We start from the raw sequence: 16,323 nt of genomic DNA, 5'->3' as shown, positions 1-16,323 counted from the left end.
TGTGTGTGTGTGTGTGTGTGTGTGTGGGTGTGCGTGTGTGTGTGTGTGTGTGTGTGTTGCTGACATTCCCGCCTGTTAGCGGTGAAACCTGACCCCTGTTCTCTCCTACAGTCAACAACAACATCAGCCTGGGGGGGGCAGCAGTTGTGGCCGCCGCCCCCCCGCCGCTGACGCCGACAGCCAATGGGATCGCAGCTGCAGCAGACTCCGCCCCTGCAGGTGCCTCACCTCACTGCTTCATTTTTCTGCTAAAGCTCGTAGGAAGTGACTGAATGAATCTTGACTTCATGTTGGATCCAGATTCTGTTTCTGCTGAAGCTGAAGCTCCACCTGCAGGAGACACACCTGCTGACTCCGCCCACCCCACCCAGAACGGGCAGGACGCAGAGGAGGCGGTCGCTACGGAAACCATCAGCAAGGAGGAAGCGGCTGAGAGGCTGATGGTGGGACGTAACCAGATTATTTAATCTGGAGCTCAGAGATTAACGGATCGCTGACGGATTCTGGTTTCTGTTCAGGAAACGGAGAAAATCATCGCAGAGCTGAACGAGACGTGGGAGGAGAAGCTGAGGAAGACCGAGTCCATCCGCCTGGAGAGGTCCCGCCGCCACGGTTCACCCTGTCATTACGGTTCCCCCTGTCACCACGGTTCACCCTCTCATCCCGGTTCACCCTCTCTTCCCGGTTCATCCTGTCAACACGGTTCACCCTCTCATCCCGGTTCACCCTCTCATCCCGGTTCATCCTGTCAACACGGTTCACCCTCTCATCCCGGTTCACCCTCTCATCCCAGTTCACCCTCTCATCCCGGTTCACCCTGTCATCGGTCTGTGTGTTTCAGGGAGTCTCTGCTGGCGGAGATGGGCGTGTCCATAAAGGAGGACGGAGGAACTCTGGGAGTTTTCTCCCCTAAAGGAGTGAGTTCACCCTCTAACGTTCATTCATTCATAATTCATGCTGTTGTTCCAGATTGTTGCTGGGTTTCATCATCCTGTTAGTTTTACTGGTGTTACTGGTAACATTCAGGTCATACTGGGATCCCTGTGGGGAGCATCAGTACCTCCAGTTTGGACCAGAACTTTCTGCTGAGTGTTTCCTTCAGTGACGTTTCTGCCAAAGCGCTAACAGAGGAGCTAACGCTCCGTTAGCGCTAAGCTAACTTTGAAACCTTTAGCGCTCTTAGCCCGACTTAAATATGTTTTGTCCAGATAAATCCTAAATCTTTCATTTGTTTGGATGATTTTAAATGTTCTGAAGTTTTAGTTTGACTGTTAAAAGTTCTTCAAGACGTGAGATGTTTTTATTCATGCTCTTATTTTGAAGTCTGTTCATGCAGCAGTTCCATTTCCTGTCCTGATGGTTTTCAAAGAATCCTTACTGGGTTGAAGGTTCTGGAAAACCGTTCAGCTCCTCAGGAACAGGAAATAAGGTTCCAATATATATTGGACCCAGTTAAACTGACTGGACCGGACTGTCAGGCCTTACAGAACCACAGGAGAAAGGTTTTGTTTTGGTTCTGCTTAGGTTTTGTTTTGGTTCTGCTTAGGTTTTGTTTTGGTTCTGCTTAGGTTTTGTTTTGGTTCTGCTTAGGTTCTGTTTAGGTTCTGCTTAGGTTCTGTTTAGGTTCTGCTTAGGTTCTGTTTTGGTTCTGCTTAGGTTCTGTTTTGGTTCTGTTTAGGTTCTGTTTTGGTTCCGTTTAGGTTCTGTTTAGGTTCTGTTTAGGTTCTGTTTAGGTTCCGTTTAGGTTCTGTTTTGGTTCTGTTTTGGTTCTGTTTTGGTTCTGTTTAGGTTCTGTTTTGGTTCCGTTTAGGTTCTGTTTAGGTTCCGTTTAGGTTCTGTTTAGGTTCCATTTAGGTTCTGTTTAGGTTCCGTTTAGGTTCTGTTTAGGTTCTGTTTTGGTTCCATTTAGGTTCTGTTTTGGTTCTGTTTTGGTTCTGTTTTGGTTCTATTTAGGTTCTGTTTTGGTTCTATTTAGGTTCTGTTTAGGTTCTGTTTTGGTTCTATTTAGGTTCTATTTAGGTTCTGTTTTGGTTCTGTTTTGGTTCTGTTTTGGTTCTATTTAGGTTCTGTTTTGGTTCTATTTAGGTTCTGTTTAGGTTCTGTTTTGGTTCTATTTAGGTTCTATTTAGGTTCTGTTTTGGTTCTGTTTTGGTTCTATTTAGGTTCTGTTTTGGTTCTGTTTTGGTTCTGTTTAGGTTCTATGTAGGTTCTGTTTTGGTTCTGTTTTGGTTCTGTAACATGAAGTCCTGCTCCAGAATGCATTGACGACCCAAACAGTCGGTTCTGTTGTGTCTAAACGGAGTCAGCTGAGTTCAGTTTCTGCTTCCTGTCTGGGCCAACGCGGCCATGTGACGTTAAAAATGGCCGCCAGGCTGACTCCAGGTCAGAGGTCACCGGTCAGCCGTTGGGTGTTTCTGTTCCAGACGCCTCACCTGGTGAACCTGAACGAAGACCCGCTGATGTCCGAGTGTCTGCTCTACTACATCAAGGAAGGATTCACCAGGTCAGATGGAGGTCAAGCAGGGTCAGGACGTCTCAGAGGACATCTTGGTCCTCACTGTTGTCTCTGTGTCTCAGGGTTGGACAGCAGGACGTGGACATCAAGCTGTCTGGACAATTCATTAAAGAAATCCACTGTGTGTTTGTCAGCGAGACCAACGACCAGGGAGAAGGTCAGACACCGTCTGTCTGCATGTCCCACTGTCTCACTGTCTGTCTCTGTGTTTGTCTCAAACCGGATCCTGATTGGCCGGTTTCTGTCTGGATCAGTACTAACAGCTCTTTCTGTGTCAGAGCGCCCTCTGCTGGTCGAACGCTCTCAGTGTTTATCTGAATCCTTCATGAACTCCAGTTTCCTCCCTTCCTCGTGTTATTCTAGGTTTATGTTCTAAAAGGCAGTAGGTGATTCAGAGGACGGTGCAGCTGAGCCTCCATCATGGCCGCTAAGCTCCGCCTCCCAGTAATCAGCTGATTAACCTGGATTTGGTTCTGTTGGGTCTGAATCAGGCTGACGCTGCCGGTTCTCTGTTCACTGACTCTCTCTTCTTCTCTCTCTGAAAAAGCTGCCAGGATGTCTGTCAGGTATCGTCTCTTTACGATCATGTGACCTCTGACCCCTTCATCCCCCCTCCTCTTCCTCCCTGCTGCTGCAGTTTAGCCTCATCTGGCTGAACTGCAGATGAGAAAATCAGAAGGTTTTCCTCATCTGAGGTTTCAGCCAGAATCTCTCCAGACTCTAATCTCTTAGATTATTATTATTATTATTATTATTATTATTATTATTATTGGCTCAGTTTTGCTGAAATGCTGCAGAGTGTTAGAAACCCTCCTCACTGTTGGCGTCAGGTCTGGTGGGATGAACCGTTTCGTCCCACCAGATGCGACGCGTTGTGATGAACACATGAACCCAGCTCTCCTCCTCCTGTCTGCAGTGGTGGTCACTCTGGAGCCGTTGGTGGGAGCGGAGACGTATGTGAACGGGAAGCAGATCACCGAGGCGGTCGTCCTGAGACAAGGTCAGACCTTCAACCCGGAGCCTCCATTCACCAGCCAGGCTGTGGTTTCACTGCCTTTAACCATCGCTCACAAAGACTATATCCATCCTGAGTGCAGCTATTGATCTGATTAATGATTAATGATTAAGGACAGGCCGGCACCGAGAACTGACAGGAAGGCTACTGACTGGTGCTAGCTAGCTGCTAACTTATAACAATAAATGACCTGTATACTTTATCTAGTCCAGAGGACCCCAAACTGCTTCACACTACAGTCATTCACCCATTCACATGCACCAGTCACTCGCTCATCCAAGCCTAGGCTAACGCTAGGCTAACCTTAGCCCATCTGTGCTAGTGGCAGCAGAGGGAGAAGGTGATGCAGTGACCGCTGCCGGCCAATCATTCATCAGTCTTAATACTGCATCATATCAGCATCAGTTTCATCAGACGCCTGTTTCTGTACGCTTCCTGTGTGTCTGCGTTGCTAGGTAACCGCATCGTGATGGGGAAGAACCACGTGTTCAGGTTCAACCACCCGGAGCAGGCGAGGCTGGAGAGGGAGCGCAGCGTCACGGCTGAGCAGCAGGGGGAGCCAGAGGACTGGAACTACGCCCAGAAGGAGCTGCTGGAGAAGCAGGGCATCGACATCAAGCTGGAGATGGAGAAGAGGTAGGAGGAGGAATGGAGGAGGAGGAGGAGGAGGAGGAGGAGGAGGAGGAGGAGGAACGATTTGGGCTAAGTAGAGAGGGAGCTGGGAGAACTGAGTGCCTGGTGTGCTGCAGACTGCAGGACGTGGAGACCCAGTACCGCAAGGAGAAGGAGGAGGCCGACCTGCTGCTGGAGCAGCACAGACTGGTGGGTTCCTGTCAGCCTGCCCGCTGGCCACCAGCCGGTCCGGTCCAGAGGTTAACCCTGTGGTTCTGGTTCAGTACGCAGACAGCGACAGCGGAGACGACTCCGACAAACGGTCCTGTGAGGAGAGCTGGAGGCTGATCTCCTCCCTGAGGGAGAAACTTCCTGCCAACAAGGTGGGAGCCTCATTCAGCCATTCAGACGCTGCTCTGCTTCATCCAGAACCACGTCTGAATGGAGCAGCGTGAGCGACCCGGTTCTGGCTGCATCCGGTTGGCAGAAGGGTTGGAAAGAAACTCTGAACTGATCCGATCGGGTGGAACGGCTGATGAGCCCTAAAGGCCCCGACAGCCTTCACCTGAAGCTTCAGTTCAGACGAAGCTTCATCGCCGTCGTGTGGCTGTGTCCAGGTGCAGACCATCGTGAAGCGCTGTGGCCTCCCCAGCAGCGGGAAGCGGCGGGAGCCCCTCCGGGTCTACCAGATCCCCCAGAGGAGGCGGATCAGCAAAGACCCCAAGCGGGTCACCATGGAGGACCTGAGGATGCAGGCCGTCAAGGAGATCTGCTACGAGGTCTGCGCCGCGCCACACCGCGTCGTCTCCTCCTGCTCCTCGACAAACACGTTTCACCTGTTCTGTGTGCGGCGCCCCCCGCAGGTGGCTCTGGGAGACTTCCGCCACTCGCGTCAGGAGATCGAGGCGCTGTCCATCGTCAAGATGAAGGAGCTCTGCCGCATGTACGCCAAGAAGGACTCCAACGAGAAGGAGAGCTGGAAGGCCGTGGCCCAGGACGTCTGCGACACGGTGGGCATCGGAGAGGAGCGCAGCCCCCCCACCGAGGAGGGCGGCGGCGGAGAGACGAGCGAAGGAGGGCAGAAGGGAAAGGTGTACGACCTGAAGGCTCACATCGACAAGCTGACGGACATCCTGGAGGTAGGTGATCCCCGCCGCCTCCTCGGCCTCCTGCTGGGTGGGAGGAGCTGAAGGAGGAGTGTCTGGGTCTCCTGCAGGAGGTGAAGCTGCAGAACAACATGAAGGACGAGGAGATCAAAGCCCTGAGAGACAGGATGATCAAGATGGAGAGCATCATACCTGTCCAGGTGAGTTCCCACGCTCTAAGGTAACGGTCCCACACTGCGTTCCCCAAGGGCCACTCCAACCTTCACATGGGTCCCTTCTCCTCCACTCTGGAGCTAACCGGCTAACTGGCTAACCAGCTAACGGGTAACTGGCTAATGGCTAACCAGCTAAACGGTTAACCAGCTAACTGGCTAAACAACTAACTGGCTAAACAGCTGACTGGATAATGGCTAACCAGCTAAACGGCTAACCAGCTAACGGATAACTGGCTAATGGCTAACCAGCTAAACAGTTAACCAGCTAACTTGCTAAACAGCTAACTGGCTAACCAGCTAACGGGTAACTGGCTAATGGCTAACCAGCTAACTGGCTAAACAACTAACTGGCTAAACAGCTAACTGGATAATGGCTAACCAGCTAAACGGCTAACCAGCTAACGGATAACTGGCTAATGGCTAACCAGCTAAACAGTTAACCAGCTAACTGGCTAACCAGCCTCACTGCAGCAGTGCAGCTCTACAGAGCTCTGCTCCTGGAGCGGGTAGCAGAGCTACCATATCTATGCTAACAGGTGAAGCACAGAGAAAGTCTCAGGAGACCTTTGAGCCCTTGAGGATCGGAGTAGGAGACCCCTGATCTCAGGTGTTTGTCGGCATCCCAGCCCAACTCTCACCGGTCCGACTCGTTTCCAGGACGACGACATGAACGGAGAAGGAGGCGAGTCGGCGCAGAGGGAGGGAGGCGGCCTTGACGACACCAACGACCCGCCAGAGGTCAGAGTTCAGCGCCTCATGGACGAGGACCCGGCGTTCAGGAGAGGGCGCCTCCGCTGGTTGAAGCAGGAACAGCAGCGCATCCAGAACCTGCAGAAGCAGAACATCACCAAGAAACTGCGAGGACAGAACCAGAACCCAGGTTGGTGAGGGAGGGGGCTTGAATTGGATGGGCTAGCTGCTCGCTAGCGTTAGCTTTCTAGGCTAGTCACCCACTGGCCATTAGCAGAGATGTGCTAGCATTGAATGAGCTAGCTTGGATTTGGAAAGGGGAGCAGCACCAAACTATTCACACCCTCAAGGTTTCACAGATTTACTGAAGACAAAACCTTCATGTGTGAAACAGCAGAAGGAGAACCATCGACATTTATACAAGTTAACATCTGAAAACAAACGAGCATATTCATGGGATAGACTGGCCTAGTCAAAGTCCAGACCTAAGACCAGATTAGAATGTTTAATAACAGCTGCTCTAAACTGAATCTGAGCTTCAACTATTTCAGAACAAAGGAGCGGGCAAAAGTTTCCAACTGGAGACAAATATACGCCACACTTTTCAGATTTCTGTCTGAGGTTACAGTGAGGTCATGTTGAGGTCACAGTGAGGTCATATTAAGGTCACAGTGAGCTCACAGAGGTCACGCTGTGTGTCTCCGCCCCCTGCAGGTCAGCTGACCCCCACCGTCCCCGTCCATCTTCCCGGTACCGGCCGCTTCATCCCCCCCCAGGAGTGCAAGCTGAAGTTCCCCTTTAAGAGCAACCCGGCCCACCGGTTGTCATGGGGACCGGCCAGCGAGGCGCTGCAGGCTCTGGGTCTGGGCGGCGAGGGCGGGGGGGCAGAGGAAGACGGTGGGGGGGGCCAGGAGAACGACGGGGGCTCCCCCACGCCGCCCCCGCTCCTCCCCCTCCCTTTCCCTACACCCCCCCCACGCATGCGCACGCCCAGCCCTCACCGCGCCTGGCAACAGCGTAACCAAGGCAACCAGGGCGGTTTCCACCACAACCAGCCGGGCAACAACCAGAACTACCAGCGGCGGCAACGCCGCGGCTCCCTGGACGGCTCCGCCCACAGCGGCGAGCAGGGCGGGGGCGGCGGCGGTCACCAGGGGCGACCGCGGCAGCGCAGGGCGGCGTCGCCCGGCGGGGAGCGAGGGGGCCGGCCGGGGCCCCGGGGCGGCAGCAGGGACAGAGAGGGGGGCTTCTACTACAACCAGCGGCAGCACCATCAGTTCCACCCACACCCGTACTACAACTCCCAGAATGCACCATTCCAGCCTCAGCCCAACTACCACAGCCTGCCGCGCTCCGGCCCCCTGCCCCTCCACCCCGACATGCTCCTGGGGGCGGGGCCTCCGCCCGCCGGCTGGGGCTTCAGCACGCCGCCCAGGATGAGGCGGCAGTTCAGCGCCCCCGACCTGAAGAACAAGGAGAACGTCATGTGACCCCGCGCAGGCCTCTGATTGGCTGCGGATCCTCATGCTGTAGAGAACAGACCGAGCGTGTGTGTGTGTGTGTGTGTGTGTGTGTGTGTGTGTGTGTTTCAGCACCTTTATGAAACAAAGTGTCTGAGGTCACGTCTGTCCTGCTGTTTGGGTTTTAACCGTCGCTCATGTCGGGTTTTATCTTAACCTCAGCCGTTGCCTAGGCAACAGGATCCATGTCTCATAACCGCTGGTTTAGTCTGATCAAGTTCTGGTTCTGGTCCGGTACACGGTTCAGTTCACAGGCAGAAGAACTGAAATGTTAGAGCTGAACTAACTGGAGCTTTTTCCCATCATGCAGTTCAAAATGTTCAGTTTTCCCAAAGCGTTCGTCCTGACGGCGTTTCTGCTCTGATGCGCTACATGAAGAGCTAGCGCCCCATTTGATTTTTCCCATTTCACCTGAACGCTGCGTAGCCAACAGCTGCAAACCAAAGAAAGCCGCTCTGTGGCGACCCCTGCAGGTCCCCAGAGGGCATGACGTGTGCAGGAAGTGTTTGTTTTCGGAGAGGAGCACGTTGGGCGTTACTGAGCTGTGTGTATATCTGAAGTTTATCTTTCTGTTTTTATTTGTTTTTAATGGAGATGAATTTTAAAAGGAATGAAATGTGCTGACGGTGCGTTCAATGTCACAGGCAATCATGGGAAACGAGAGAATAAAGTCTGAGTTTGGGAGAGAGGAGGAAGGACTGGGGTTCATGTAGGGTTAGCAGGAGGGGATTCTGGGAGATGTAGTGAGATACAGAAGGCAGTGGAGGTTTGATGAATGTCTGTTAAATATGTGGAGGTTAAATCCACTCGCAGCAAAGCATTCTGGGAGAGGAGCACCAAAGTGTTTGAACGAACCAATAGGAGCGCTCCTTACTGCATCGAGACGACAAAACAAAATGTTCTGGTTGGTCCAAACAGTTCCCGCCACGGAACCAACCAATCACAGGACAATCCTGAAACCCGCTTCTGCCTCCGGGCCTGATGGGAAACGTAGTTTCCTCTTTCTGCTTTTTAAACGTTTATTTCCAGTTTGAGCCTCTGATTGGCTGTTTTATTTTGTGTAGTCATTTGCTTTTTGTGCTGCGTATCTTAGCCCCGCCCACATCCTCGGCCATGAGTGATGATGTCATCATCTGTCATGGTTATGATTATTATGTCATGATTAATGTTTGGTTGTTGGGATGCTGCTACAGGAGCTCCGCCCTGTATCTTCTGCTCTGTGTGTGTGTGTGTCTGTCTCTGTGTGTGTGTGTGTGTCTGTCTCTGTGTGTGTGTGTGTCTCTCTGTGTGTGTGTGTCTCTCTGTGTGTGTCTCTCTGTGTGTGTCTCTCTGTGTGTGTGTGTGAGTTTCAGGATTAATTTAGACTCATCTTTTTATTTGACGTTTTGTTTTTATTTCTTTTTTCTCTGGATTTGTTTGGGACCCCGATTCCAGAACATTCACTGCCGGCCCCGCCCACCCACACCTCTGCACCAATCACAGCCTCTGAAGCTGTGACATCACAGAGGGGGGGTTAGAGACGTTCTATTGGCCCAGAGCTGCTCGGGTGTTTCCTGTCTGTCGGGTTTTGTTGTATCAGGAACCAATCTCAGGCTCGACCTGCAGACATGATGGCAATAAACTGTCAGGAATCAAAGCTGCTGCTGTGTCGTTCTTCCAGCTACGGTGGCCGACAGGGGTCAAAACATTAAAGTATCCATTAGCTGCGATCTTTGCGTTCTGTCGCTAAGCTCTCAGGTTTAATATAAAGTTTTCTTCTCTGCAGTTTTATCACAGAATCAGGATAAGAAATGAAGCCAACATTCAAATATAAATGTCTTTTTGTTGCTACAGCGCCCCCTGCTGTTTGTTTTCTACCTGCTAGGATCAACATTAGAATCTACATTATTACTTATGAATACCTGCTGCATAAATGATGGATGTTTATCATCATTTATTATTGGAAAGTTAGATTGGGGGATCCGTGGTTAGAATGACTGCTGACATGTTTCTGCAAACATTAACATGGAAAATGAGTTCAGTTATATTTCATTATCAGATGCATGAAGGAAGAAAACTGATTCAAACTGAATTAAAGTGAAGCTTCATAACAGTAAAACTGTTCAGGAAATATTTCAGACCCATCATGTTACAGAAGTGCAGTGGTTTTATTTGTTTTTATATATTTCACTGCGTCCATATGTTTAATGTGTTTAATGAGTTAACTGTTCTCTAATTAAAGAGCTTTTCTGATCTCAATGGGACAAGCCGATTAAATAAGCTATTACTACTAATTATTGTCTTACACAAACATGTAGATGAAAGGATCCAGTTTCTGATCCTCCACACCAGTATGGGGGAATTTTACTGCCATAATTCCAGAGCAAACATTTTCAGTCTGAAAGCAGAACTTCCCGTCTTTCTCCTCCAAACTTCTGCTCTTTCAAATGTTCACTCTGCTCTCTCAAACCTTTCTCCTCGCGCTCAAAACTTGTTTCTCTGTTCGGCTCAAATCTCTGCTTGTGAACCTCTCTGCTCGCTTGAGAATCATTTTCTGCTCAGAACAGAAAAGTGCTGTTGCCTGGCAACCTGTCAGCCAATAGAATGGCAGTGTTATGCTGGGTGCGTTTGTTTCCTTCTAGTGGGTGAGCCTGTGTGGCTACTATTCATTATATGCACATATTCACAGCAGCAACATGCAACTAAATTATTTTTTTAAAATTGCACATTATGATTTCCAGATTCTTTTTTATGTCTCTCCCAGTGGACAACATGAACATTTCAGACCCTCCATGATTTCTAGGAGAACCTGCAGAGTTGCAGGGTGATCAAATTTTCCTCACTGTAGATCCGTTTGTTGAACGTCGACACATCCAGAGGAGTTCATGCTAACAGCCAAGTCTTCGTTTGGAGACGTCAGACAAACGAGACGCTGCTGGACTCAGAGCAGCTTCACGTGGATTTATTGGGTTCTCCTGCAGAAAGTTACATTAAACACACTGAAGTCGTTTTAATTGGTTAGAATTGTTCTGGTTAATACCAGAAAAGATGAAATAATTTAAAATGCCATTTGTCAGGTCAGGATGACAGGAGTGAGAAGTTTGAAACATTTTCTGTAAATCCACAGGATGAAGGCAGTAAAACAGCAACACAGCAGATCAGTTTGTAACTTTATATTAAACGTTACAGTGAAGGCAGGAGGGTGATGCTAATCTAAACAGATTTCCAGACCATCACTTCCTTCCCACATAATTGTGTCTGAATGTTCAGAGCTTCGGCCTTTTAAACACGTTTGAGAGATTTTAGAACAAACGTCCATCATGAAACTACTGGACACATTAGCTGGTCATTAACTTCCTGAAAGTTAATTATTGAAGCCCTGAGGAGAAAAACAAAAGTCTACCATAAACCTCATGAAAACATTTAGAACCGCTTGATATTTGTGTTTAAAGAGGTTTTAGAGCTACAGGTCTTTATGTAAACACTTATTAACAGCTAAAACCTGGTAATTAATCATTAACGCCTCTCTGAGTGGACGTCTGTCTGTCCTCATGAGTAAAACCAAATAGTTCAATGACATTTCAAACAAAATAAGGTGGTCAAAACAGATTTTATTCCAAATTTGTCAAGATTAACAGCTCTCACTAAATTTAAAAAATAAAATGTATTTTTACAGCAGCAGAACCTTTTTGGGTCTTTTTGTCCCAAAGGAATCTTCTAGAATGCACAACTGGACCTGTGGTCAGAACATTATGGTTTTCCCTCAGTGCGTACACACCGATGTCGCTTCAAGTTTTTTGGATACTTAAACGTTTTCCCACAGTGCTCACACCAGTAGGGTCTCTCTCCAGTGTGACTGCGGTAATGGGATTTTAGATAATCTAAACATGTAAAGGTTTTGCTGCATTTGTCACATCTGTATTTTCTTTCATCAGAATGAATGTTTCTGTGTTTTGCTAAACCATTTGCATAGCGAAAACTTTTCCCACATTGATCACATACATACAATTTTTCTCCAGTGTGAACCCTCTGGTGGGTTCTTAAATTGTCAGGTCGTGCAATTTTTTTCCCACATTGATCACAGCTGTACAGTTTTTTATCTTCATTTTTATCAGCATGGATTTTCTTGTGTTGTTTGAGACAGGATGGTTTTCTGAAGCATTTCCCACACTGGTCACAGCTGTACGGTTTCTTCACTTCGTCTGCTCTTTGGGAAGTTTCAGATGTTGTTGTAGCAGAGATCTTCTTACAGGAATCACTCTCGGGTTTCTTGATTCCAATTGTTTTCAAGGTCTAATAAATGTAAAATAAAAGACATGTTAGATATAGAGGAACATGCTTAAGCTGCTCCTGCTGCTAGCATCTCTTTAAAAATCAAAACACTTAGCTAGTGCTGTGTTAACTGACATTTCCTTAAAATGAATGAAACTGGTCACAAGTCATCCTTAAATGAGTCAAATGGTTTGAAAACCCAGAAGTTCATCTTGTGGCCTTTTTTCATGATTATAGACAAACTTTGAATAAAAAGTTTAAACTGAAACATGGTTTGGACTCTGCAGCTGTTTTGGGGATTAACCTATATGCCACGGACTTCCGTTTTAGCACTTCCGCATTTTTTAGCCACATAGAATGGTTCCGGTCCAAAGGCAGCAGTATGTTAACAGTGGCTCCTCAGTCGCTGCAGGACTATTAATGATGCCTATAAAATTATTCAGACGTCTTGAAACGCTCCAACAACAACAAAGGATTTAAGCTGGATGTGTCAAAACTTCACAATAACTTCAAAGGTAAGTTAATAAATCGTTTATATTCACCATAATGCCTCATTGTCTGACGTAGCTAACAGGGACAAGCTTACAAAGGTGCTATGTAAACGTTGTGTTTTGATTATCTGTGCAGTGTGGAATCTACATATCTATGCTTTATAGATAGATATCTGTATAAACATATATAGATCTGTCTATATTGTGCCCAAGCTATCAGTCGAAGCTGAAGTTAGCTTCTGAATGTAGCATCTAATTCGGAAAATAGCTAAAGGGCGATTACACTTAAGTTTTCATCATCTGGAGCTTTTTTAATGTGTTGTACTTTAAAAACAACACCTGGACATTTCAAACCTAACTAGATTATTCTGTTCTAACAGCAGAATAAATAAAACATTTGTGAAACCTTCTAATTGATTTGTGAAATTTGTAAAATGTCAATAATAGATTCCAGAACGCCTTAGATCTGAATTATTAAATTGGCATTATTTGTTATTTTAACTTTCCATTTTCTTTCCTTTTTTATCTTTATAATAGTTGGAGTTGGACAGGAGTTCAGTTTGAAGGCTTCCTGGAGGGAGAGATCAGCTGAACTAACGTTTTTCTCCTACTATTAACTTTTTTGCTTTTCTTTATATAGAAAGTATTTCTATCAGTTGCTCTTTTTCCATTTTGTTTACAGTATTTGCTCTATTTTTTATTTTTACCTTAATGCTTACCTGGTCAGGTGAGGTGGAAATGTACATCCTGTTCATTACTGACAAATGTCAGAACCACATGGACTGAGCTGGTTACATCAGATCAATCTGNTTCGGAAAATAGCTAAAGGGCGATTACACTTAATTTTTCACTATCTTGAGCTTTTTTAATGTGTTGTACTTTAAAAACTATAATACCTAGACATTTCAAACTAGATTATTCTGTTCTAACAGCAGAATAAATAAAACATTTGGGAAACCTTCTAATTGATTTGTGAAATTTGTAAAATGTCATTAATAGATTCCAGAACGCCTTAGATCTGAATTATTAAATTGGCATTATTTGTTATTTTAGCTTTCCATTTTCTTTCGTTTTTTATCTTTATAATAGTTGGAGTTGTACAGGAGTTCAGTTTGATGGCTTCCTGGAGGGAGAGATCGGCTCAGCTAATGTTTTTCTCCTACTATTAACTTTTTTGCTTTTCTTTATATAGAAAGTATTTCTATCAGTTGCTTTTCCCATTTTGTTTACAGTATTTGCTCTATTTTTTATTTTTACCTTAATCCTTACCTGGTCAGGTGAGGTGGAAATGTACATCCTGTTGATTACTGACAAATGTCAGAACCACATGGACTGAGCTGGTTACATCAGATCAATCTGAATCTTTATTTCTCATTAAAACGACTCTTGTAATTTTAAGAAATTGTTATAAAATCACATCTTTATTCTGCTGTAACGATGACTGCATTCTTGCAATTAAAATTTCTTGTATCCTGACCATAATGCTCTTTATACAACTCACATAACAGATGATTGAACTAGCAGTGTGTTATAGGTGTGCAGCAATAGATGTGTGTTAGCTGTAGTGGCTACATTCCGCTGTCGCCTTGATATCAGCAGGAAAATGAAAAAACTAAGTACTGGATGGTACCGGCTAATTACTGGACACCATGATACGCCACAAAACTCGATTGTTTTACCAGTAGCTCACAGATATTTTAAGTTTTTCGTCTTTTTCATGGTACAGATTTTGCAGCTTTGGCTAAAAACAATAGGAGCCAGAGGGACCTGGAACCGATCTATGTAGCGAAAATTTAAACGGAAGTACGTCACCACGACGATTAGAGTGACATTAGTTTGAGCCACATGATTAAAATTCAAGTCATCTGATATAAATATATCTAAAACACCAACCTTCACTGTGTTTGCAGGTTTCTCAGCTGGGTGGTCCGTGTTTCTCTGCTGCTCCTTTATTTTCTCATGTTTCTCCATAATTCTGGTCACAAACCGCTCAAAGTGCAAACACCTAGCAGCTCTTTGCTTCTTCTTCTTCTTTTATGGCGGTTGGCAACTTACTGATGTGCATTACCGCCATCTTCTGGAACGGAGTGGATCGGGATGCCACTCATGTACTGCTATTTGAGTTTTTGAAGCATCTGTATAAACTTGAACGTACCCATAGTACTTATTGTCTGAATATGATTGTACTGAATACGGATCTGAAAGGTTTTCTTTTTTCCTTTTCTCCAATAAAGTAAAATCAACACTATTAGGAAATAGAGACGGATGGACTGGTGAACAGTGTTGTAGTACTCGAGATCGGTCTCGGTCTCCAGACCAAATTTTTTGATGGTCTCGGTCTCGGGCGCTGAGGACTCGGCATTTTATTTCAAGACCAGTCGAGACCGCAACTGTGGAAATACCACTAAACGTACAGCATTCTGTCCAGTTTATTTGTTAACATCTTTGTTTTCAGTGGATGCAAAACGAACTGATTAAAATCCAAGCAACTATGTGTTTCTCTCCCCTCCCCACCTTCCACTCGCACGCGGCGCTCCAGGACATGCGCAGTGGTTTCCTCTCAGCGGCAGAAAATGTTTGTCTAATCGTCAGTAATATAATAGCGCTGCATAAATAGTAAGAAATCCGATGGCCACAGCTAACTCAGCAGCGCTTCGCTTTCACAGACGGTGGAGACAACATCTAACTTTTTTCGTCACTTAGAAAAGAAGCTCAAAGAAGGTAAGCTCCGTTAACGTGATGTTAGCAAAGCTAGCTGTACAGAGACACATAAGCATTTGTGATGGAAAAAAGTCACTCACTGCCTGAGTTATTGTGCGGAGATGTTGACTGACTTGTCGCATATATGGGACAACGCTGTGTCCAAAAGTCTTAAATATATTGATGCGACATTCAGGAACAGTACGATTCATCTGCTCGTCTCTTTACTTATTATATAGGACTGGAGTGTCACTGAGAGCCGTTGTTCTATCAGATAGCCATACGCTGTCAGAGTAGCATAAATGCAGTGAGTACCATGCCTGCACATTAAGAAGTCCGACCGTCAGAGGAGTTGTCAGTTCATCATACACAACAAGTTATGACTAAAATAAGTCAGTAAATTGTTTTCCATGATAACTATATAGATATACATGTATTGTCCTGGTTTCAAAGTGTATTTAAAGCAGGTCTGGCTGCAGCTGCAGTCAGCTACAACACACGCCCCTGTAAAACTCATTAACTTATTTAACCACTAAGTCAGGATGCTATACAACTGTTAATAAGGTGTATGGTGATCTACATCATGATTCTATGTTGCTAATTAAATAAAATTATATGGTAATGACGTGTCTGACAGATATAGCCGTGAGTTCGTTCTAAGCGTATGACAATCTGACAGCATATGCTGACCTGACAGAACACTCTTCTTTGTTCTTGTAATCCTCTGCGTACACTGTAGTAGCTATCATTATTTTATTTAATTATGTACATTGATATTTTTTTAATTAACTAATAAATAAAACACAAGAACGAAAGAGCACGCAGAGCATGCACATTGCTCTTTGATTGTTTTTGTTCAAAGTGGTAGCTGTAATGTCTGTCATGGTGTCAGACTACCTGGCTTCATGTACTGGGAGAGAGAGTGAAAACAGTCACGATGAGCGCCTTCTGTTTGGTTACTTCTTGCTTGTTGCTCCTTGGTCAGTGTTCATGGTTGAGCGTTATTTGCCATCAGGGCATTGCCTCAATTGCTGTGTTTAATGGTGCAGACAGTGGTGGTTTCTTAAATGAGCAATATGGGCAAATGCCCAGGGCGTTATGTTTTTAGGGATAGTACAAGACCGCCACGGATTGTAGCACAGATGGAAGCAAAGCAGAACAAAGAGTTTATTCTCCATCTCATATTGGTTAAATTTATTAAGTATTTA

At 46.1% G+C, this 16,323-nt stretch overlaps 1 protein-coding gene and 2 long non-coding RNA genes across 4 annotated transcripts in view; 1 reads left to right on the top strand and 2 right to left on the bottom strand.

The window, feature by feature from the left end:
- Window positions 1–9,108, top strand: part of LOC103130683 (kinesin-like protein KIF1C) — a 29,695-nt gene extending 20,587 nt beyond the window's left edge. For both annotated transcript variants that reach the window (XM_007542148.2, XM_016666101.1), the window contains exons 14-28: window positions 112–219; window positions 301–443; window positions 519–598; window positions 842–917; window positions 2,424–2,503; window positions 2,578–2,672; window positions 3,432–3,515; window positions 3,986–4,166; window positions 4,280–4,352; window positions 4,427–4,525; window positions 4,760–4,921; window positions 5,006–5,281; window positions 5,359–5,448; window positions 6,121–6,343; window positions 6,868–9,108. In XM_007542148.2, coding sequence (XP_007542210.1) covers window positions 112–219; window positions 301–443; window positions 519–598; window positions 842–917; window positions 2,424–2,503; window positions 2,578–2,672; window positions 3,432–3,515; window positions 3,986–4,166; window positions 4,280–4,352; window positions 4,427–4,525; window positions 4,760–4,921; window positions 5,006–5,281; window positions 5,359–5,448; window positions 6,121–6,343; window positions 6,868–7,643 — 2,546 coding nt within the window. In that variant the 3' untranslated portion in view covers window positions 7,644–9,108. The remainder of the gene's footprint in view (window positions 1–111; window positions 220–300; window positions 444–518; window positions 599–841; window positions 918–2,423; window positions 2,504–2,577; window positions 2,673–3,431; window positions 3,516–3,985; window positions 4,167–4,279; window positions 4,353–4,426; window positions 4,526–4,759; window positions 4,922–5,005; window positions 5,282–5,358; window positions 5,449–6,120; window positions 6,344–6,867) is intronic.
- On the bottom strand, window positions 8,992–11,233 carry LOC107834555 (uncharacterized). The gene is made up of 2 exons (XR_001660350.1): window positions 10,594–11,233; window positions 8,992–10,540 (listed from the first exon to the last, which is right to left on the bottom strand). It is a non-coding gene; the product is annotated as an uncharacterized LOC107834555 (long non-coding RNA).
- Window positions 11,234–11,248: 15 nt separating this feature from the next.
- LOC107834554 (uncharacterized) lies at window positions 11,249–14,492 on the bottom strand. Its single transcript, XR_001660349.1, has 2 exons — window positions 14,309–14,492; window positions 11,249–11,945 (listed from the first exon to the last, which is right to left on the bottom strand). It is a non-coding gene; the product is annotated as an uncharacterized LOC107834554 (long non-coding RNA).
- Window positions 14,493–16,323: the final 1,831 nt, after the last annotated feature.

This window comes from Poecilia formosa, unplaced genomic scaffold, assembly GCF_000485575.1.
Source record: "Poecilia formosa unplaced genomic scaffold, Poecilia_formosa-5.1.2 Scaffold661, whole genome shotgun sequence".
NCBI classification, from domain to species: Eukaryota; Metazoa; Chordata; class Actinopteri; order Cyprinodontiformes; family Poeciliidae; genus Poecilia; species Poecilia formosa.
Note: the sequence above shows the minus strand (reverse complement) of the source record. Positions and strands in the feature narration are given on the sequence as shown.